Consider the following 22,638-nt stretch of genomic DNA (forward strand, 5'->3'; position numbering starts at 1 on the left):
GTAGTCGTTAGCACATCTCCTGGCAGTCTGCTGGACTTTGCTGCGAGCACCTCGGAGGACCTGCAGGTTGCGCTCACTGGGACAGGCCTTGTATGCTGCTTGAGCTCTCCTCTTTTCCTCAATGACTGGTGTCAACTCCTCAGAGTGGGCTTCAAACCAGTCTGCCGTCTTGTTGGTGGTCTTGCCAAATATGGACAAGGCGGTGTTGTAAACGGCATTCTTGAAATGTTCCCATCTGTTGGATGCGTTTGCATCGACCGGGCCTGGAAGAGATTCCTCAAGCGCTCGTGCAAATTCCTCCACTTTTCTCTGATTCCGGGTCTTGCTCGTATCAATGCGAGGTCTTCCTTCCCTTTTCGTGTGATACAGTCGCTTTGTTTGCAGTTTCAGTCTGCTGCACACCAGCGAGTGGTCGGTGTCACACTAACCCACACTAACCCAGGAGTCAGTCCCATTGATTATCATTGTTAAAAGCATATACAGAGTAGCTTGTTAAAAGTACAGGTCTGTAACATTTCCCCAAATGCAGTCACATACCATGGTAGCATCAAGTCTAAAATATTAAAAATAAAATGTTGACATGAATGGGGACCCACCTGAAATGGGCTCGCGACCCACCTAGTGGGTCCTGACCCACAGTTTGAGAAAGACTGTATTATCCAAGGCAACTAGGTTTCTGAACTTTGGCACAGTGGCTGGGTCATCATCTGCCTCTGCCACTCTAACCAGGTCTCCATGACAGGGTCAGTCCACCCACCCTCACAGCCTGAAGCATATGAAATAAATTAAAAAGTAATTAATTAAATTAATTTTTTTAAGACAACAAAAGCATAAAATGGGGTTGTAGAAGGTAAGGCTGAAACACCCCTGAAAGGTCCTCATTAGATCCCTATGGTCCTAGTCTCTTAGTTCAGAATGGTGTTAGATTTAGGTTGTTGGCGTTCATCCAGATGACCTTTTGACACACTGGACTTCAGGGATGGACATACACCTGAGCAAGTCCCTTTGGCTGAAAAGTTTAGAGACCCCTGCGCTAGACAGTGCCCTGAATAAGATATTGTCCAGTTAGGGGTTCACAAAGATCCCCTGTTGGCACAGGTGAGCCACAATTGTCACCAACATCTTGGTGAAGACTCTTAGGGATGATGCCAACTCGAAGGGGAGAGTGTTGCCTCGCATAACAAAATCCCAGATAATGCCTGTGGGCCCTCCTTATTGGAATATGAAGGTAAACCTCTGAAAGGTCTGTGGAACAGAGGAAATCTGCCTTCTTCAGGGTAGCTAGAGCTGATTTGATGGTCTCCATGTGGAATTTGTGGTAGACTATGAAGCAGTTTAACCTCTTGAGAGCCAGAATAGCTCTTGTTTGGCCATTGTTTTTTGGGATTAAGAATATTGAGTAGAACCTGGTGTCTTCTTCATGTGCTGGATCTTTTCTATTGGTGTTATGTTGAGAAGATGGGAGATGGCCTTCATTGTACCATGGTGCTTGGGGGTGGGGATTTGGATGGGGGAATCATCCAAAAATGATTCCTGGGCAGTTTGGAAAATTTCAAGGAGTAATTTTGACAAACTGTCTCTTGCCGCTTTACAGACTTGGGAGGGAAATAACTTTGGGGGGGGGGGGCTGAGAAGCTCCTGGTGCAAAAGTGCCTTATGAGAAAATTTAAACTTCCTACCGCTGAAGTGAAGCCCCTGAGGGAGCTTTACCACATTCTCCCTCCATTTCTTAAAGGAGCTAGCCCCTAGTAGAGGGGAGAGGAGGGAGAAGGAGGAAAGTAGAAAAAGAAAAAAAGCGCACTTCCACAGAAAAGAAGTAAACAGTGAAACGAGGGAGCAGCATGACTTGTGCCCTCTCGCCAGCAAGTCAGGACCAATCTGGGACATGAGAGCCATGTGACTTGATTAGTCCCTGCCTCCTTGTGATGCGGGGACAGACGCATGCTTTGGAATGCACCCTTCCTCCACTGGACAATAGGTGGCTTCTCTGTGTACACCTACCAGCTTGATAGTTCAACCTGACCTGCTTTTCACTACTTCTGCTATGAAGGCCTAGGGTGAGCTGTTAGGTCATCCTATGCCTCCACTCATGTCTTTCATTCTGTCTCTTGAGCCATGTTGGCACCCTAAACTCAGAATTAACTGACTAGTAACTGGTTTGGAATCCCAGTAGAACTTGTAACTTGATTGTCTCCTCCTCTGCCTGCTTTCTCTTGCTGCAGCCTGTGCCACCACCCCTCCCACCTGCTGGCGGAGGTTCCCAGAAGGTGAGCATGTGTTTGAGCTCAGATGCTGTTGGCATCTGGATTGCCTGTTGAATGGAGTCTGGAGAACTGTTTTAGGGGCTGGGGTTGTATGCGAAGAAGCATGACCAGGTGTTTAGGGGCAGCTATGTAACCTGGTAGACTGGTGGGAGCATATTTGGAAGGGAAATACCTAAGTAGTTTGCTTTGAAACTTCCAAAGCAGGATTGTGCAGACTTCATTGGGTGGTTGACCCCATAAAGGCAAGGCCAGGCAGATCCTGTTCAGTTAATGGGTTAGGCAGTTGTCAAGATCAAATAACGTGGATTAGTTGTCATCTATTGTACTAGCAAATCACTGGTTAAATTGCCTTAGAATTTCTAAATTTGGCTTAGAAGGGTTTGCATTCTTTCTGTACATATTTACTGGGAAAGTGAAGCATCATGAATTAGACTGCAGAGTTTCTAGATTACATACAAAGATTATATCTTTATGCTTATTGTTAAGGCACACATGCATATGTGCACATCCACACAAAGGCAGCTAGACCATCTGATAGCACTAATTTTGCCCTTTGTGTGTGTGAAAGTAGAGAAACTGCCAAATGGGCTGGTGACTGGTTTGTGGTCTCCATGACTGAAACTCTAGGGAAGTGTTTGGGGTTGCTCTGTTTTGTGTGCCTGCTTGCATGCGTGCCTCCACTCCCCCTGAAGCTAAGAATGCATAGGGAAATTGATGGAATCTTATGTATTGGGGAGGGTGAGTGTCTTGTTTGTTGGCCCAAGCACAGAGGTCAAGGATATGTTAGAGAAGAGGTATACAACTGCCCTTCCTAGTGAGGTATGGCTCATACTTCAAGTTAGGAGTCTGAACTTCATCAAATATGTTGGTATTGCCAACAATGGATCAGGCTTTTGACTGACTTCTTTCTCTCTTTCTCAGATCAAGAAGGGTAGCAAGAGGCGCCGTTCACCTGGGGCAGAAGCCACACCTCCACCCAAGAAGCATCCTGACATGCAGGTGTTGGAGGAACCTTTGGATCAGAAGCCACTGGAGCTGAAACTGGAGTTGCCAGTAGAGGCCCCTGTCATTATTCCTACTCAGCCCCAAGAACCTCTGGCTCCTGTAGAAACCCAACCAATGGAAAAGCCCTGCAAACGGCGAAATCGGAAGCATCACACTCCTGTTCTTGCTCCAGGAAAAATGGGAGAGGCGGCAGTGCAAGAGACCAATTCAGAGGAAACTATAGTGTGAGTATCATCTCCCTCCTCCACTGCCGCCACCATTCTCTTTTGACTCCATAATCGGCCTCCCTCATCATCTTCAAATTGAAGTCAGGCAGTAGTCAAATCACTTAAAAGAAATTCTAAATGGCGAGGGTGAAAGTTTGCAAACATTTGGTGGTGGTTTTTTAAAATTTGCAAATCCTGCTTTGTCTGGCCTCCAAAAACTTTGGAAGCAGGCAAAAAATTTTCTTCTGTTCTTTCTCTCCTTCTGAGGTTTCAAAGCCTGGGTATGTGCACCTACCCACTCTTGTCAGGAGGATTTGGGGCCACTCTTGAGTTTGAACCGGTGTACGTGTTCATTGTTTGCAAGTGTAGCAGAAGCCGGAGAATGTTTTCATGTCCAAGTAAAAGTCTGGATGCATTTTGAAAGGGTAGAAGTTATATGCTGAAGTTATAGGAACAGGTTTCAGTCTAATATGCTCTTTCAGGTTCCAGTAGGAAGGACCACTTGGTTCAGTAGTGGGGCATATGCAAGGAAATAATTTTGTTGTGGTTTACTCTGCACAGAAAAAAGATGATTCTTCTTGATCAGCTTTGGAACCTGGAAGAGGGTATACTTAGCTGAAAAGGTTGCATTCATTTTTTAACTCATTCTCTTTGGAATTTTTGTAATGCTTTGCGAGTCTTGCTTATCACCTTAAAAACATTTGCATGCTTCGTCCTCCGTGATTACTTCCCTAACCTGCTGGTTGTCTAACGTAACAGGTGATTGTCACTAAGCACATCTGTAGATTTCCGGGTACTGCCATTCCCCCTCCTGGTAAGGCATGTGAGTGTGCATGTGTGTTTGAAGTTGGTTACAAGGCCTAAATGCTTCTTTCAGTGGCAGCGCATCTGCTTTATGTGTAGAATGTCCCAGGTTCAGTCCCCAGAATCGCCAAGCAAGACCAGAGAACGATTCCTGCATGAAAATCTGGAGAGTCATTCCCAGTCCATACAAACAGTACTGACTTGGACAGACTGTCTATAAAAGACAGCTTCCTATGTTGATATATGAGCTTCAGGGTTCATTGCGGGGTCTTTTCTGACAGGTGGGGTAGTTGTAGCAAGGTTTCATACCTACCTGGAGGGCAAGGAGCAGCATGTTCTGCTGCGGGAGAGCTTTCTTTCAGCACATATAGACTGTGGCAAAAAATGCCTTGTTTGGGTTGTAATTCTTTCTTTTCTCTTTTCTGTGCTAGCTGTGCTAGCTGTCAAGGCCAGTTCCCAGGAGTGATGCTTCCCTCCCAGAGACGTTGCCGATGGCTCTGCCCAGACTGCAGAGGTTGGTGCCTGGGGCAATGAGGCATGAGTGGTGTTCATTCCAGCTCTTCATCTTCTGTCCTGATCCGCATCCTTTTTCTATCCCTCAAACTTTCATCTACTTTAGAGAGTGTGTGTTTGGTTTTTCTCAGTTGCACCACAAAAGAAAAGTATGAGACAAAAACCAAAGTGGTGAAACAGTCTAATATCCCAGGAGAACTAGGCTTCGTCTTTAAGGTTGGAAACAGTGAGATTTTGCTAGCCGAGGATGTTAAAGAGCTCAAATTTGGTCCTGTAGCAGCCATGTGGGCTTTCTTCCCATCACTTGTTCAACTGAACTCTGCAGACCTTTCTGTTCAATTAAAGCTTCCAGTGGACAGGGGGTTGGTTGGTTTGGTGTCTCTTCTCAGTATTACCAGCCACTGCCCAAATATTTTCATTCTATTCTTGCAGCCTTAAGGATTAAGAAAGCAAGCTGTGATTCTCAACAAAATGTATTCCCTACCAGAACTAGTTTTGTGTTTCTGTGGTGCAATATAGCAGATGTGGAATACACGCAGTCCTTTCAAAGTGGAACCAATGAAAACCTCCTTCTCTGCTTTCCAAAACTATGATTAGGGTGGCTGGTTAACCCAGATGTTGTCTTTATGAACAATGTAGCAAAAATGGGTTTGCCCTTGTCATACAGTTTGAGAGCAGAGACTTAATAGAGCTGTGTGTGGGATCTCTGTTTATAAAACATGAGTCTCCTTTTCTTGGGCAGTGGTTTTCGAACTGGGGTGTTGCGACACCCCAGCCTGATGGCCCTGGCCTCTTTCCCCTTAAGGGGAGGGGGCAGTAGGAGGCAGGGAGAAGGCAGTGATGTGATCCCCGAGATTGTGTCTCTCAGGGGGCTGCAGGGACTAGGATGCACTCACCAGTCCCTGCAGCAACCTTCCTGGGGTGTTGGGAGCTCTGCACGAGTGTCTGCAGGGATCCCCAGCTTGTCAGAAGTGAAAGTGGAGTGATCCTTAGGCTAGCCCAAGTCCCTTCCGCCAGCCCAGGAGGGTCGCAAATGTGCCGTAAGGCAAGTTTGTGCCTCCTCAGAAGTTGTCAAGGCCAGCACACAGAGGCATGCCAGCCTGCGGAGGCTGACACAAGTCTCCACGCCAACAGAGGCACCAAGCTCTGTGGTGGGCAGGGAGGAGGGAGGGAGGCATTCCAGGGCGGGGGAGGGCATGCAGTGGGCAGCCCCGGGGCGGGCAGGTGGGGAGTGGGAGGCGGGGCTGGGATCGAGATCCAGCAGTTATGCTGGATCCCAGCCCCTGTTCCCAGGGAGTTAAGACCGGCTCGAAGCCGCTCTACTTGTAATTGTGCCACCTCCGGAGATGGCGCAAGTTTGAGGAGACCCATAGGGGCCAGGTACTCGGAGGTAAGGGGAAACTTTTCCCCTTACCTCTGGCTGAGCCACTTTGGGCCCCTATCCTGCGCTGGATACAGTGCAAGCCTCTTGGCTTGCCTGTTCCAGTGCAGAATAGAATTGTGTCCTTAGTTGGCTATTTTTTCCTATATATTTTTTAATGTTTTGTGTCCAAACATGCTTGCAAAGCTATACAGCCAGAGTGGCCAGCACTGGTGTGTAGCTCAAACTTTGCCATCAGGAGTTCCATTGTGCAGACAGTAGCTCTCTCAGTGACCACTGATGAGCTAAAATTCTCTCTCCCTTTTTAAACTTTTCTTGCTAGCCCTTGTTTTTCTCTTCCTGGTGTTGCCCCTTTGCTTTAACTATCATCAATCTGCTATCTCTCCTTGTTCCCTTGGCAAAGCTTAAAGCTAAAGGGTCATCCCTTTCGCCCTATCCTTTCTTGCCTTTTGACAGGCAGCCACTCCTGGCACCCCTAATGTTTTATAGTGCAGTTAGTGTTTTCCCTGGAAGCAAGAGACCAGCATGCCTTCCTGGGGTCTCAGTTTTGCTTGAAGAATCTTGTCTGCCTTCAGATCTATTGGTACTCTAGCAGTTTCAGCCATTTTCTTCACGGATACATACAATTGCCATGCTACCTTCATCTAACAAATATTCAAAAATGAAAGCATAATCTGACTCATGACAACTTACAGTCAAAAGATAAGAAATGCATGATTTAAAAATATGCAATTGACAGTTTATTTTAAAAAATATCATCTCTAAAATAATTGGCAGCCCTAGTCCATTATAAGGCACTATTTGGATCTGTCTCACAGTCGTTATCCCAGCATTTTTTCGTCCTCCTGTGTGACCAAGGAAGCAGAACCTAAGGTGGGATTTTGCAAATAAGAGTAAACTTAGGAGCAGGGGCCAGATTTAGTTGCTCTTTTAATGAAGTAATAGTTACCATTAATTCAGTATGAAAATAGTAAAATGCAACACTTGGGGAGCATTGCTGTGTGAGTAGATCTCTCCACCATTGACACTGGATGATCTAGTCCTTACTTACATGAGTTGCAAAGTGTGTCTCTTTCAAATGGGTAAGATGATGGGAATTTCTGCTACTCATGTAAACATCAGTTTGTTTGACAAGTTTTGTTTTTGTTAATACCTCATTCCTTAAGGCTGACAATGAAATGGCCAGAGATCTTTTCCTGTCCAGGGCATTCTAAAGTGTAGGTATCGCTACTGAAAACATCTATGCCCTTGCAGATTCTTGAGTTGAATAAGGGTTATAGAGCAGATTTTCACCCCTGGATCTTGGGAGGAGGGGCGGGACTTGGACATGAGAGATGGCCTCCATTGGTACAGAGAGTTTCCTGTGTCATTCAGAGTCTCTTCCTCTTGCTAAACATCTTTTGGACTCATTCCTTTTCCTGTAGTTCTTTTTCCTTTTATTTTCAATCTGTTTGAACCTCTATGTCTTCTCTCTGCCTCCTTCTATGAGAGTCAGTTGTATGCTTCAGAAGCATGGCTGGGGCTGGAAATGTTTGCTTTGCTTGCTTCCGCTCCAGATGTTTGCTGTGTGGTGGTGCCTTAGCAGCTCTGCTTTGGAAGCAGGGAAGGACTACCAAATGTGAGTTTGACCCTACAGGTTGCTGTTTTGCCTAGTAGCTTATTGTTAGCTTCAATTCTTTTCTGCACCACTGAATTTCTTGGTAGGCATTTGAACCAATGTTTCTTTTTCTCATACAGATTTTAATTTTTTTCCTCCCTCCACCCCTTCCCTCTAGCTCAGAGAAGAGATTTCAACCGGGAGCAGAGATATTACAAGGTAAGATCTAGGATTTGTCCTCAGTTTTCATCACTTAGAAATTTGCTTTGAAATATGGTGCACACATTTGTGTGTGTGTGTCAAAACTCACCTGTATTCCAGTATGTGGATTTTTATGAGCTCTCCCCCTTCACTCATCCCTACCAATTGTGTCTGGGGATTTAAATGTACACAGATTACCCACTGACCTGCAATGACTTAACACTCCAATATTCCCTCCCCTCCCCTGCTGCTTTCAAATCCTCCAGTGCCTGCACAGAAAGGATTAAGGTGTACATGGATTTTTTTCTTTTAGTAAGTACACCTCTGTCTATGGTTGGCAAAGGAGGGCTGACTTTAACATGTCAGCAAACTAAATGACAGGGTGTTTGAAAAAGGAAAGCTAAACACTCGATCCTCATGTCAGAAAATTTGGCAATCAAGATGCTAGAGCAACTTCAGCACAGCATGGATGTTTACTGGGATGGGCTAGACCCTCGAGGCCTTTCAATGCGGCCCTCAGGAAGTCCCCAGTCTCCAATGAACCTCTGGCCCCCTGGAGATTTGTTGGAGACCACTGTGGCCCAGCACAACTGATCTCAACGTGAGGGCAACTGTTTGACCTCTCGTGTGAGCTGTGGGATGAGGGCTCCCTCCACTGCTTGCTGTTTCACATCTGTGATGTAGTAGCGGCAGCAAACAAAAGGCCAGCCTTGCTTTGTGCAAGGCCTTTTATAGGCCTTGAGCTATCACAAGACCTTCATTTGTTCATATAAGTTCATCTTTAATATATTCATTTATGTAAACTTATGTAAATTTATTCAAATTTTAAATGTAAATTCTTTTTTTTCCCTGGCCCCTGACACAGTGTCAGAGAGCTGATGTGGCCCTCCTGCCAAAAACTTTGGACACCCCTGGGCTAGAGAGCATAAGTATATCCTGGTATCTTGAAGACTGGATAGGTGCATCCAGTTCTTCAGTGGGAGTGGAGCAGAGAATAAATCTAAGTAACTATAGACCTGGTCATTCTCATAGCTTCTGGGAGAACCGTGTAAAAGTAAAATAGAATTACAAGACAACATTCTGGGAGTGTTTGCAGCTCAGTGGTTGAGGGTGTGCTTTGCATGATGGAAGGTCCCAAATGCATTCTCTGGCATTTTCAGTTAAAGATTCCTGGTTAGCTGGTCTGAGAAAAAACTTTAACCTGAGGGCTTGAGCTACTGCCAGAGTAGACTCAATTGCACTTGATGAGCCAATAATTTGACTTGATATAAAGCAGCTTCATATGCAGACTTGTAAATATGTTGGAGAGGGTGGCCTTTCAGTTGCTGTGGTGGAGGCAGCCCAACTGATCGCCTAACTTAATGTGCAGTGTTAAGATAGTGGGTTCATGATATTGGCTTCCCTGGGTCCCTCCTCACCCCTCCCCTTCTACCCTTGCAGCGAATTGGCTGTGGTGTGTGCCAAGCCTGCCAGATGTCTCAGGACTGCGGCATCTGCCGAGTGTGTGTCCTGCGAACCAAGAGCCCAGAGCTCCGCATTGGCATCAAATGCTTGCTGCGCCGATGCTTGAAGATTGTCAAAAAGGTACCACCGCCTTCCCCCTGCTTGGTCCCTCCCTTGTGCCCCTTTCCAGTTCTTCTCCTGTTCCTTGTTTTCTGCCTTTCCTTCCCAACAGCACTTGGGGACTGCTTTGATGCTAACAGTCTCCTTTCTCTCTGTCCTTCTCCCCATCCTTTTTTCACAGGGCCTTGAATGTGGTATGTGTCAGGCCTGCAAAATAACTGAAGACTGTGGTAGCTGTTGCATCTGCTTGCGGAGGCAGAAACCGGGCATGAAGCGCCAGTGGAAATGTTTGAAGCGCCGCTGCCTCAAACGCAAGGTATGTATTTGCACTGGCAAGGCTTTTGACCCTGGGAGAACCTGGTGTTTGCACTAGGGGAAGTAATCAAAATAGGCTGGATGTGAGGAGGAGAAAAGTATGCTCTTCCTTTCATCCAGGAAGGATCCGAAGTGTGAAGGTTAGAACGGGTTTTTGAAAAAATTGTTTTCATTTTGTCAGAGAGGGAAAAATATATATAACATAGAATACATAAAATGTACTAGTGATTAAAAGGAAAAGAAAAGAAAATTGCAGGTAAAACATAAATATGTGGTATAATCATTTTTAGTGTATTAACTTTACCTCAGAGGGGCAGATTTAAAGACACTCCTCTGTCCAGGTCCAACGAGCTTTCATATATCAATTTATTAGAATTCAACCTAATCATCTGTGTCATATCTCTAGAGTAGTGGTTCTCACACATTTAGAACCAGGACCCACTTTTTAGAAGGGTACCCACTGTCAGGGCCCACTGGAAGTGAGGTCATGACTGGAAGTGGCATCATCAAGCAGGAAAACTTTTAACAATTCAAGGCTGCAATCCTACCCACACTTACCCAGGAGTAAGTCCCATTTAATATCATTGTTAAAAGAATGGACATAGTAGCTTGTTAAAAATACAGATCTGTAACATTTCCCCAAATGCAGTCACATCCCATGGCAGCATCATTAATATATTAAAAAATTATTGAAACGAATGGGGATCCACCTGAAATTGGCTTGTGACCCACCTACAAACCCACAGTTTGAGAAATGCTGCTCTAGGGATTAAAAATCCCATGTACTTAATTCAGGGCACTGTCTTAATTGCCATTCACTAAATACATTCTGTAATGCACTGCCCCCTAGTGGCATCACTTTAGATTTAGTCCAGTTACGAATAACCTGAGACATCTCCGGTTTATCTGTGAAACTTATAGTGAACTTCACTTCTTTGTGAAACTGGAAGTCGGTTTTTTTAGCTCCTGAGCTTGGCAGAGGCTGGGGACAGATGCTGAGCTCAGAGGCCCCTCCAGAGGGGGTCATGCGGGTGTGTGCGTGCATGCTGGGGGGGTCCAGACTTGATCCATGGATAAGTTAATCTGCTGATACAAGTTCCATGGATATGGGGCTCCCCACGGATTTTTGACCTAGATCCAAAATATAAAATTTCTAATCCAATTCAAAAATTTTGGGGAAAGACAAATTTTATGAAACTAAAAAAAAATTCATTGAACCATATCAAAGGCTTTCTTGGTGTCTAGTGAAAGCATAACCATCTGATTAACTCTTAGCTTTCAAGTCAGTTAATCCATGAGTCTTACATTATTAGAACCTTGTCGGTCCTTGATAAATCCTTACCTGGTCAGGTTATGTAAGCATTTTTATGGCCTGCTGGTTGAATGGTCAATATATTTGCATCCGCATTCATTAATAACATAGACCAATAATTTTTAAACTTAGTGTGTCCTTTACCAAGTTTAGGAATCTATGTAATATACTTCATATATAAAAGTTAGAAAGAAACATTTTGCAAATATCTCATTATAGAGCTAATATATCTAGCTAATATTAGCTAGATATAATTTGGGAGCTAAGATATCCAGAAACGTTTTATATCATTCAGTGGGAAATTCATCAAGGTAGGTTAGTAAGACATGGCTAAAGATTAACCTACAGAAGCTGTGCTCCCAGTTTTGCACATTTGTGCATCACTGAAAATTTGAGTGGGTTTCTATGCTGCTTGACCCAGACTTCTTGCAAACTGCTTATAAAACATAGGTGGCAAGCATTGTACTAGAAAAGGTATATTCTCCTCCCTCACATAGAGAATGCCTGCAACAAATATTAATGCTTTTGTCTATGCAGGATTTTAATTGCTAATGGGCTTTGAGCTGTTTGTGACAGATCAGGAGAGAGATCTTGGGGTGCTGGTGGACAGATAAATGACAGTGTTGACCCAGTATGTAGCAGTGAAGAAGGCCGATTTCATGCTTAGGATAATTTAAAAGGGATTGAGAATAAAACAGCCAATATCATGCCATTGTATGAGGTCACATCTGGAGTATTGGGTTCAGTTCTGGTCACCACATCTCAAAAAGTAGAACTGGAAAAGGTGTAGAAGAGAGCAACCCAAATGATTACTGGGCTGGGGTACCTCCCTTATGAGGAAAGGCTACAGCATTGACTAGAAAAAAGGCACCTGAGAGGGGCATGATTGAAACATAAAAAAATTATGCAGGGGATGGATAGAGGGACTTTCTTTTCCCTCTCACACAACACTACAACCAGGAGACCTCCACTGAAATTGAGTGTCAGGAGAGTCAGAACAGACAAAAAAAATTTCTTATTCCTTGTCACAGGATGTGCTGATGGCACTTGGCCTAGATGCCTTTAAAAGGCGATTGAATAGATTGATGGAATCCAAAGGTAACAAGCCATGATGGGTATATGAACTACCTGGTCTTAGAAGTAGGCTACCTCAGAATGCCAGATGCAAGGGAGTAGCAACAGGATGCAGGTGTCTTGTTGTGTGCTCTCTCTCAGGTGTCTAGTGGGTCACTGTGAAATTTAGGAAGCTGGACTAGATGGGCCTTTGACCTGATCCAGTGGGGCTCTTATGTTCTTATGGGAAGTTCATATGTATGTCGGATGTTGTTGAAAGAAGGTGCATATGGTTAGCAGATGCTACCTACACTTTACCCCTTATATGGCTGTTTAAATAATCCTTTTTAAGACCATTAACCAAATATGAGTGTGTCTTGGGGAAATTCAGATTAATAAATTTAGGTTTGACTTATAACTCAGTTTGGTGTCTTTCCAAGTAACCATCTTGGGAGAAGGCCAACAGACATTATCCCTTGATGATGGAGCTGAATGATCAATTAACTAGGTACTGAGATTTTAATTCACCTGGAAGCATGATGCACAAAATAATAGCTATTGGGTTATGGTTCCTTTTCTGTGTTAACAGATAAATTGGGACAGTTTTGACTGTGGCGAAAGGTGTTGCATGTGACTTAGCTAAGTATTAGCTTCTACTAATCCCCTTCTACTCCACAACACATGCCTGCTCTTAAACTTCTGTCATGGAAGATAGCTGGATGGTGGTGTAAAGCCAAGGATGAGGACCTGTTGAACTACTTGAAACGATTTGATGTCATTCTCCTTCAGGAGACCTTTCTCAAACTCCTTTTTTTCTGGATGGTTTTAGCTCTTTTTTCCTCCCTGCACAAAAATATCAGACTGGGGCTGCCTGATAATTGGCTTGGCAATTTTTGTTAGAATTTTTCTTTCTGCTGAATCAGTAACTTTAAAGATCGCAAGCCCTAACTTTCAGGTAGTCAAGATAACCCTAGGCAACATTAACCTTATATGTCCCCCCAGGTTTAAACAACCTGAATTTATTTCATTAGTGGGTTGCTATGTCTTCAATTACAACAGATTTAGAGGGAACATTTCCCTTATTTCATTTGCTCCATGCTGGGGATTTCAATGTGAGGGTTGGATCTGGGGCCTCCCTTTTCTATTAAGCCTTAGGTATTGACTCTGAAGCCCCCTTACCCTCCTTTTTTGCTTTGGAAAGACGGTCTATGGACACTCAGTATAATGTGGCAGGTATCCAACTGGCTAGGTTCTGTGCGCATACAAATAGGTTTTGGCTTAATGGTCTTTTGGAATATCCGAAATCAGGGGAATTCACCTTTGCTTCTTCCCCCTCAGTCTCCAGTGTAGTGGATTATGTGCTGGTCCCCTCTTCCCTCATGTCTTTTATTTTGGACTTTGAGGTTGGTAACTACTCTAAGTGATCATTTTCCTCTTATTTTAACTTTCAACTTAAATCAAGGAAATTTGAGGACTTCGAGTGGTGGGGTTGATGCTCTTGAATTCTGGGTGAAAGTCTCCTGGTCCCTGGATTTAAACAGGAGGGTGAAGGAAACTCTGAAGTCTGCTATAAGTTTGAAACTTAAAACAGTACTGTTAAAAGAAGGAGATCCCCTGGAGTATTTTAACACTTTTGAGGCCCTCATTGTGCATGTGTCACCTGTATTCAGGTACAATTCGAAAGGCAAGAGATCAGAAGGGAATATGGGAGCATATTCCTGGTTTGACAGGGAATGTTTGGAGCTGAAAAATCAGATTTGGTGGGTTTACTTGCAATATAGAAAACTGGGGGGACATAAGAACATCCCCACTGAATCAGGCCATAGGCCCACCTAGTCCAGCTTCCTGTATCTCACAGCGGCCCACCAAATGCCCCAGACCTGCGGATCCCAGACCTGTATTTGCTGCTAAAAATGCAGCTATAGACATATGTGAGGGTTAAGAGGCAGAACTATGCTCACCACCAGTGGAATAAGCTAATTTGGGCCTCTAGCCTCTATAGAACCAAACTGTTCTGGGCTATAATTATGGAATCTTTCAAGTAACCAATCAAATCTCTGCCACTATTTCTCCCCAGGAGTGATGGCAACAGTTTGTATCTTTATTTCATTTGGACAGAGAGGGCCCTGTGCCCCCTCTGGAACCGGCTTTGTTGGATCTGCCTCTGCCTGGCGTCCTGTCACCCCTGAAGAAATTAGTGAGTTGATTGCTCAAGTGGGTTTAGGGAAAGCTCCAGGCCTGGATTTGCTACCTTAAGAGGCCTTAAAGACTTTTCCAGATTCGTGGGCTCCAGTGTTAGTGACCCTGTTTACTACAATTGACTGGACTGGTATGATCCCAGAGGCATGGACAAATGCAATTATAGCGCCTATCTATAAGAAAGGAGATCAACTTGATCCTTCAAGTTATAGGTCATTAGTTTACTTTCCACCTCAGGTAAGCTTTTTGCTAAACATCTGTTGGGTAAACTATCCTTGCAGATGTCTTGCCAAGGGCTTCCAGGTCTAGAGCAGATTGGCTTCCGTAGGGGTGCCTCTGCCATTGACCACTACATGGTCTTGGCTCATTTGGCAGGTAAATACTCCAAGAGGAGGAAGCTAAAACTTTTTATGGCTTTCCTGATATGAAGGGAGCTTCTGACTCAGTGGTTAGAGAAATTTTATGGGGAAAAACTATGTGGGCTTAACATTGAGCTGAGATTTCTTCTTTTCATTAAAAAAACTGCATTTGGATACGGTCTGTCAAGTTTGATGCCCTCCTTCCAGGAAATTGATCCTGAAAATTCCAGTTAAAAGGGGTGTGAAGCAGGATTGTATTTCTGCCCCCCCCCCCGGTTCTCACTCTTTCTTAATGATTTGGTTTCCTTTCTCTTGGAGGTAGATGGCCATCCCCCTAAGCTGGGCTCAAAGCACTTACCTCTGCTTCTTTATGCAGATGCTTTATGCAGATGCTGCTGCTTTGATGTCCTGTTCGCATTAAAAGACAGTTTATTGTGTCTTTTAAATAAATGTCATGATTACCTAATTGCTAATAAATTGGAATTAAATTATGGGAAGACGAAAATCTTGATATTCTCAAATTCGTGGAAACCACATTCATGGTCTGTGAAAGGGAGGAAAATTGCACGTTAAGACCTTTAAATATTTGGGGGTGAATTTTCATTATAACCTCACGTGGGCTGTCCATCAGAAGCTATCAACTAACCTAGCCCACTATACTATTCAATGTGTTACTTGTTTTTTCTTTAGGCAAGGCAATTAACCATTCATTTGAGCATCTTCAGGCTAAGTTCTTTAGGGGTATACTGGGTTTCCCCAGATGTGCACCTTATGCAGCTACTTGTTTAGAACTGGGGCAATTGTTGCTGAAGGCTAGTGTGGCAACTAACATTGTGTGTCCTTTTCACACTAGCCAGGATAGTCTGCGATACTTCATGATTTCTGAACATTATACCCCTATGTGGCTCACTAGTGTCTGGAAGAAAATAGGATCTATGGTTCTTCTTTTCGACCATCTGGCTATGTCGTCAGAGATGGAACTCCTTTCAAAATTTAAACAAAGGCTTGCGGATTTTAAATCTCAAACCCTCCTTAGCTGGGCTGCATGGACTTGTTCCCTCTTAAACTTTCACATTCCGTTAGCCCACAATCATATGGCTCCTTATCTGACTCTTTTGATTAATCCTAAGGAACGTCAGATGTTCCAGTTGGCAATAACCTCAGGAAGGTATCATAAGGTCCCTTTTTTGACTGGCATTGCCCTTGTTCTCTGTTGCAGGTTGAGACCCTTTCTCGTATACTCTTCTCTTCCCTAATTCACACTGATATGCACTCTATTTATCTAGAATCTAATCCAGTGAAGAAGACTGGGCTTTCAGAGTAGCTGAAACTTTTTAGTTTTAACTATTTATCTTAAATGTTAAATTTAACTATTAAATGATGACCCAGTAGATGTGTTGCTGGACACTGCTAATTTCCTTTTGTCAGTCGTAGAAAAGTATGGAAATAGGCCGGTGTGGTATGGTTTATTTGTATGGTTTATTTGTATTTTAATTTTAAAATTTGTGTCTTTTTTATTTTAATGACTTATTTGTTGGAACAGACGATACAGGTCTCTAAATCTAAATCTATTAGTTAACTTGATAGTCTGTTTAGACAGATTTGATCGTTCCTTCCTGTTCTTTCTTTCATTTAAGTAGTAAGAGATAATTCTGGTGTATAGCCACTATCTGCTGAGCATGTAAGGCCGAACCTCAACCTAGAACAAAATAGTTAAATACGACTGAGTCCTACGTGTAACAAGTACTCCATTGTCTTTATTTTTCTTTGGCCCTTAAAACATTGGAATTTGCTTTTACAGGACTTCTTTTCTCTTGTGCTTTGATGTTAGTCTTAAAGTATTTCATGCTTTGCTTAAACCTTCAGGGTTCACTTTTTCGCCCCCCCCCCCATTTCAGCATGGACTTTTCAATTAATGCAGATTAAATTATGATTCCTGAGCATAATTGTTTATCTGATGTGCCCCATAACTAGTGTATCTGTTCCAAGAGCAACATGAAGGTAGACTTAAACGCAGAGCATTCAACAATTCTGCAGGTGTGTTGGAGAACTGTAGAATGTGGTGTCTGAAATAGAGTTCAGTTTCCTGAGACTCTTAAAGAGGCAAGTTTCTGGCTGTGAAGGTGTTTGAAAACATTGGCAGTGCCTGCTGAAATCTGAGAAACCAGCCAAGTCATTGACTAAATTTTCCAGTGGTTGAGGAAGAGGGCTTGCAGTGCCTTGCATAGCTTCATGCTCAATCATGGTGAGCAAACTTGGGCAAATAGGGTCAAATAAAGAAATTGTGACCGTGTGAGCACTTCGAACTGGGTCTGTGTAATTATTCAGTGTAATTATTCAGCTATAATTAGTACAGGACCTTATTTTGGTGCGTAGCGTGCACCCTTGAGCATGAGGTCCCATCTTCTGAATTGACTTCTTCCTTGAACATGTTTGGGTTTGGCTTAGGGAACTCACTGCTCTTTGAGTTCTCTTCCTCTGCACCCTGCTATGCACAATCCTGAGATGTGTTTGAGATTTATACTGACTCTGAAGAGGGTGGCACCATGTGGCTCTGTCACTAATGGGCTCTTGATCCCTTTCAGAAAAAAATTCCACCGAAGAAAGATGGTTGCAACTCTAAGAAGCTTACAGTTGTAAGTACTTGTTACGTTGCCTTTTCTGAGCTTGGCATCTCCTTTTTAACTCCATTCCATTCCCTGTGGTTGTTCTGCTTCCCATTTTTCATGGCTTTGTACCTGCCACGTGCCGTCTTTTTGAGAGCCAGTCACTCCTGCCACATGCATGTTGCTTCTTCTCTTGTTCAGTCATGTAGCATGTCAGAAGAGGTTAAAATATTTCCAGTAGCCTGTTGGGCAGCATGGCTCCTTTCTGTAGCAGTAGTATGCTTGCTTGTGGATTTCCTGTGAGATGAGTTGATTGGCAGTTTGAGGAGGAGGAGGCCTTCTGCATGACTTTTTCCATTCTTTGGGAGGCACCTTGCTGTCTTGCAATCTTTATGAGAGGGTGCTGTGCCTGACAGCCTCTCCTGGCTCTTTCCCGGTTGATACCAGGAAGCAGCCCCTGCAAAGGATGCCTTCACCCCAGTGCGGCGCCGGCAGAAGCAGCCAGCTTTGGCAACAGTGAGTGGCACCACTTCCCTTCTGTTCCCTACCTGCACCCCAAGAAATGTCATGAGGCTGATTGGGGGGGGATTGGTAGTGGTAGTAGGTGTCATGAAAAGGAGCTTTGATGGCAGGAACCAAGCCTGTGGATACTGGGCCAGTGTGGGTAGACTGAGGAGACCTGATTTTGAATCCCCAGTTACCTGTAAAGTTCCTTGGGTAATGCTGAGTCAGACATATTCTGTCTAAACTACCTTGCAGTGTTGTTGTGAGGATAATATGGGGTGATCCACATGTATGCTACCCAGGTTCCTTTGGGGAAGAGTGGGATACAAATGAGAGAAATTATTAAATAGCATCTGTGAATGGTTTGTCAGGCATTGGAAGATCTGGCTAGTTCCTTAGCTTTATCCCTCTCTGTTCCTCTTCTTTCTCTGTTCCTCTGTCTGCCAGGATGGGCCTCCTCCCAAGGCCCAGGGGGCCCAAAAGCGACGCCACAAGAGGCCGTCAGCATCACCACCACCAGCATCTACAGTGAGTGATGGTGTAAAATAATTGAGTTTGCGGCTTTTGTTAATTTTTTGAACCTGGCTATTAAAGTGATATGTGTCAACTTGGGCAGCTGTTTGTTTTGTGTAATAAATGCAGGGAAGTGGCTGTTTCTGACTGGCCTTCTGCCATCCTATTTAGTGAGATTGTGGTGATGTGCAGTTTGCAGGAATGCAGTTGGACTGCACAACTCAAGAATTGCAAATATGTGCACGGTGGCTTGCTTTGAGTGGCCCTTGTGAAGTAATTAGAACAAGGGAGACCAGTCTTGTGACACAATAGCTTAAACAAATTCAGTCTGAAAGCAGAAGATCTAGTATATATCTAGTACACACTGCAGCAGAAATGAGTCCTCGCCTGCGATTGGAGAGGCAGGCAGGATCATAGGCTGGAGGCCTGACTAATCAGTGTCAAGGGCTCTCATGTTCCTCTTGGGGCATACCACAAATTCTTGCTGAAGGTGACCACCTGTGCTGAGCACACTGACCTATTAAAGATCTCTCTGCTCTGGGTGTAGCTCCTTGCATCTTAAAAAGAACGTTGATGAGATTTGAACACGCATTTCTTGGATTTGCTTTTCTGAAGATTTCCTCTGTGTGATTTTTCTAAACTAAAGAAAAATCTTGAACAAGTCCTGTTAAGTGAGTGCTTCTGTAGCCTCTGCTTGGTGCCTATTCTGAGGTTTCAGATTAGATCTCCTTCTGATCTGTGGATTGTCCTGGAGTGTGTAACTTCCTCTCTCTCTCTTTCTTTCTCTCTTTCTCCTTTGACTGTCAGGATGGGCCTCTTCCAAAGGCCCAGCTGAGTTCAGGCCCCCGTCGCCGTCGCAAGCGCTCTGCTACCACAGTGAGTGGCTTTCATGCTTTGTCCTGCAGAGGTCTTTCTATTTCTGCTGTGGACTTTGAGGTTGGTGGGTAGGAGGGATGTGGGCATGATTTATGTGGAGGAAAATGATGCATGCCAATGAAAGTGAAGTATTTGAGTTAAACGGGTGGTTTCAATGCTTATACAGTCTCTTTTGTTTCTGCCAAGTGAAGTTGAAGTGCCCTTGCTTTTTGTTTGTGGGCATGGGTACACTGTGTAGGTTTGGATTGTGTATGGAGTGATAATCCTTGTGCTGTTTTCTCCAAATGAGATCTGATCTTGTTAGTAGCTTCCTAATAAGTCTTATTTGGGAATCCAAGTCAGGCAGTAGAATTGGGCTGCCGGCCATAGCTCTTTGCGACAGTGGAAGACGCTTCTGCCATTGCAAAATAGTGGCCGACAGCATGCGGCAATTTTGGGAGCAGTGCTGAAACTGAACTCGGCCACCAGAGCAAGTAAAGCTACAGAGCTGGCACAGGCCTGAGGAGACCCATTGTGGAGCAGGAAGCTTATGAAAAGGGTACAGGGATTTCCCATTCAAAGTCGCTTGATCTGTGTCGGCCCCCCCCCCCATGCAGAGTTCACCTTTTTGGTGTGGCTGCACCAGTGGGGGAAGGGGGGGGAGAGAAGGTGAGCATTGGGCTCTTAGTTGTTACTAGTTTGACTTCTCAGCTGCTGTTTGGTGGTTGAAAGACCGTAATACCTTCCATAATTCTGCTTCCTTTGGTGTTGATTTGTTATAGCAATTCTTTGTTCTGTGATTGATAGCCATTGCAGCCAATGGGAGCAGTGCATTTTGGGTAGCATGGGGCTGATCATTTCTGTTTTCGGACTCTTAAAAAATATCTTTTGTAGCACTGTTTTGCACAGTGCTTGACTTTTGTGGAATAATAGGTTTCAGGTAAGACTGTATTTAGGGAAGAGATGCCCTTTGTCAAGTTATCTGGATAATGTTGACATGCAGTGTGTTACATAGAGCAGGGGTCTCTAAACTTTTTGGCCAGAGGGCCAAATATCTGGTGTGGTGTTGAGGGCCAGAAAAAATTTAAATATTTAATTTATTTAAATATAATAAATTTAAATATAAAATTTAAATAAATAAATTAAAGAGGGAACTTAGAAGAGTGAATAAATGCATGAATGGGCTCATTCATTCAACCTCTCTGGCCCTCAGAACACCCTCCAGACACAATCAGAGCTCAGTTCTGGTCGGGTTGAGTTGAGTGAGCCAGAGGCTTTCAGGGGACAAGAGGTTGGCCGCAGGCCAGATAGAGGCTTGCTGCAGGCTGCATCTGGCCCCCGGGCTGGGGTTTGGAGACCCCTGCCATAGAGGGGTAGTCGAAACCCATACAAAATGAACTGTGAAGCCAATACATGTCAGAGCCAAATAAGTGGAAAAGCTGCCTGTTTCTAAGAATTGCTTTCAGTTGCCAAATCTGTATGTGGAATTACAAATTCCTCACAAATGTACAAAGCCTGTACTTGGGAGTTCTGTAGCTAGGTGGACGTCATTATTACCTTCTAACTTATTACCACAGATATTTGTTGCAGTGATTTTTCTTGTGCTGCTGGACACAATTACAGTAGAATCTCCTTTAGCAAATTGTCCAGGAGTTGGGCAGTGGGCAGGGAGGGGAGAAGCCTGCTGAATCTTGCTTCAATCCTATCTTTCTCTGGCTACCTTCTTAGCCTTGCTTTGCTAATTTATGAGGTTTTAATACTTCCAAATCCAGATAACTCGATTTGCATTTGTTGATCGCACCATCTTCCTCTTTTTTTTCCTCTCCCAGAAATGGAAACCCACTGTGGAATGTGAAAATACTGGAGGCATTTCTGCAGTAAAACATAGGGTGAGATAATGGAATAAGTCAAATCTTGTATAATATTTGAGGTCGGCTGGTCTGGTGAAAGACACAGACCCTAAATTCTCAAGAACAGATCTTGTGTAAGCCTAGACCCATTTATGAACATCATTCTGGTTGGATGTTTTCTAGCAAAGAAAGGAGGACAGCCCCTCTTGAGGTTTGGCTATAACTAGGTGTTGAAGGAAAATTCATGAAAATAAATAACGCAATGCATTTCAGAAGATATTTCAAATATGTGCTCTTATTTCTTCCCCACCAAATAAACCCATGGGAGGAACTTGTCTGACAGTCCACTCCTTGAATTTTGGTGTTCTACTGGAGAATGGAACGATCTCAACTGTATTCAAATGTTTAAATCTCTCAAACCAGTTCATTATAGCCTGTACAAGAAGAGGTGCTTTCTGGTTTGGCTCAAGGAATACAATTTTTGTTTTGCTTAGATCAGTGGTGGCCAAGCTTGCCACCACTGTTCAACGGAAAAGCGGTACCCATTTTGACAGGGGTGCTCTGGACAGTTACGTCAGCTGCCCAGCGTTCCAGAAGGCTGCACAGCAGGACATCTGGGCATACATGACTGCCCAGAGCATCCCTGTCCCCCTAAGTCCCTGTCCCCCGGACTACATGCATTGCCCGGGCAGAATGATAATGTCTGCTTACTAGATTGATGGTTTAATCTGAACCAGATTCTGCTCCTGGGCTGGGGTTCAAGCAGCCCTGGCTTAGATCAGTGGCTCTCAAACTTTTTGGTCTCTGGAGTCCTTTATGCTCCTAAATAGTGTCTTGGGGGGCCCTCTGGTACATGCACAGAGTCTTGGGCCCACAGTACCAGCACATGCAGAGTGGTGCAGTGGCAAATCCAGCACTGAATACCAGTGAAGAGCTGGAACAGGAGGGGAATGGGGAAGGAAAGCCACAACAGGAGAGTTGGAATGGACAGATGAGAAAAAAAGGCAGGGGGCAAATGGTGGCCACTTATGTTACTCTCGTGGAGCACCTGAAGGCATCTCAGGGGCAACCCCAGGGCTCTTAAGAGCACCCTTTGCTCCCAAGAACATTTCAGAAATGCTAGCTGAGATGGTTGAAGGTTTTTCCTTCCTGTGTTCAGTGTTTTGATAATCCTCTTGCTAGCTGGAGAATAAGGCTACAGTCCTATCCATACTTACCTGAGAGTAAGCCTCATTGACTATAATGGGACTTACTTCTGAGAAGACATGCATAGGATTGGGCTCAAAAATGTGTAAAGTGCAGGCTTAAGAGGTTCCATGAAATCCTAACAATCCAGGTTATAAAAGGGAGTGGGAGAGAGCGAGTGAGAGAAAATCCTTAGCTCCTTGTTGGGAGGAGCCTGAAAGCAACTGGTAAACTTTCTACTACAAAGGATTGGAAACCATGGGAACACTGAGCACAGTTGACTCCCTATCCTACTGCCTCCACATTCCTAGTGATCCCACTGCAATTCTCTACACTCCTTCCACATTCTCTAG

The 22,638-nt window shown here is 44.2% G+C and overlaps 1 protein-coding gene across 7 annotated transcripts in view; it reads left to right on the plus strand.

Moving 5' to 3' along the window:
• The window catches only part of LOC136639263 (methyl-CpG-binding domain protein 1-like), a 65,152-nt gene that overhangs the window by 22,481 nt on the left and 20,033 nt on the right, over positions 1 to 22,638 (plus strand). For 3 of the 7 annotated variants that reach the window (XM_066613301.1, XM_066613307.1, XM_066613309.1), the window contains exons 4-14: positions 2,223 to 2,267; positions 3,186 to 3,493; positions 4,711 to 4,793; positions 7,949 to 7,989; positions 9,412 to 9,555; positions 9,716 to 9,850; positions 17,358 to 17,408; positions 17,826 to 17,894; positions 18,330 to 18,410; positions 19,203 to 19,271; positions 21,080 to 21,139. In XM_066613301.1, the coding sequence (XP_066469398.1) occupies positions 2,223 to 2,267; positions 3,186 to 3,493; positions 4,711 to 4,793; positions 7,949 to 7,989; positions 9,412 to 9,555; positions 9,716 to 9,850; positions 17,358 to 17,408; positions 17,826 to 17,894; positions 18,330 to 18,410; positions 19,203 to 19,271; positions 21,080 to 21,139 (1,086 nt within the window). The remainder of the gene's footprint in view (positions 1 to 2,222; positions 2,268 to 3,185; positions 3,494 to 4,710; positions 4,794 to 7,948; positions 7,990 to 9,411; positions 9,556 to 9,715; positions 9,851 to 17,357; positions 17,409 to 17,825; positions 17,895 to 18,329; positions 18,411 to 19,202; positions 19,272 to 21,079; positions 21,140 to 22,638) is intronic. The other 4 variants (XM_066613305.1, XM_066613306.1, XM_066613304.1 and 1 more) reach the window with 4 other exon arrangements.

This window comes from Tiliqua scincoides, chromosome 2 (assembly GCF_035046505.1).
Source record: "Tiliqua scincoides isolate rTilSci1 chromosome 2, rTilSci1.hap2, whole genome shotgun sequence".
Lineage (NCBI taxonomy): Eukaryota > Metazoa > Chordata > Lepidosauria > Squamata > Scincidae > Tiliqua > Tiliqua scincoides.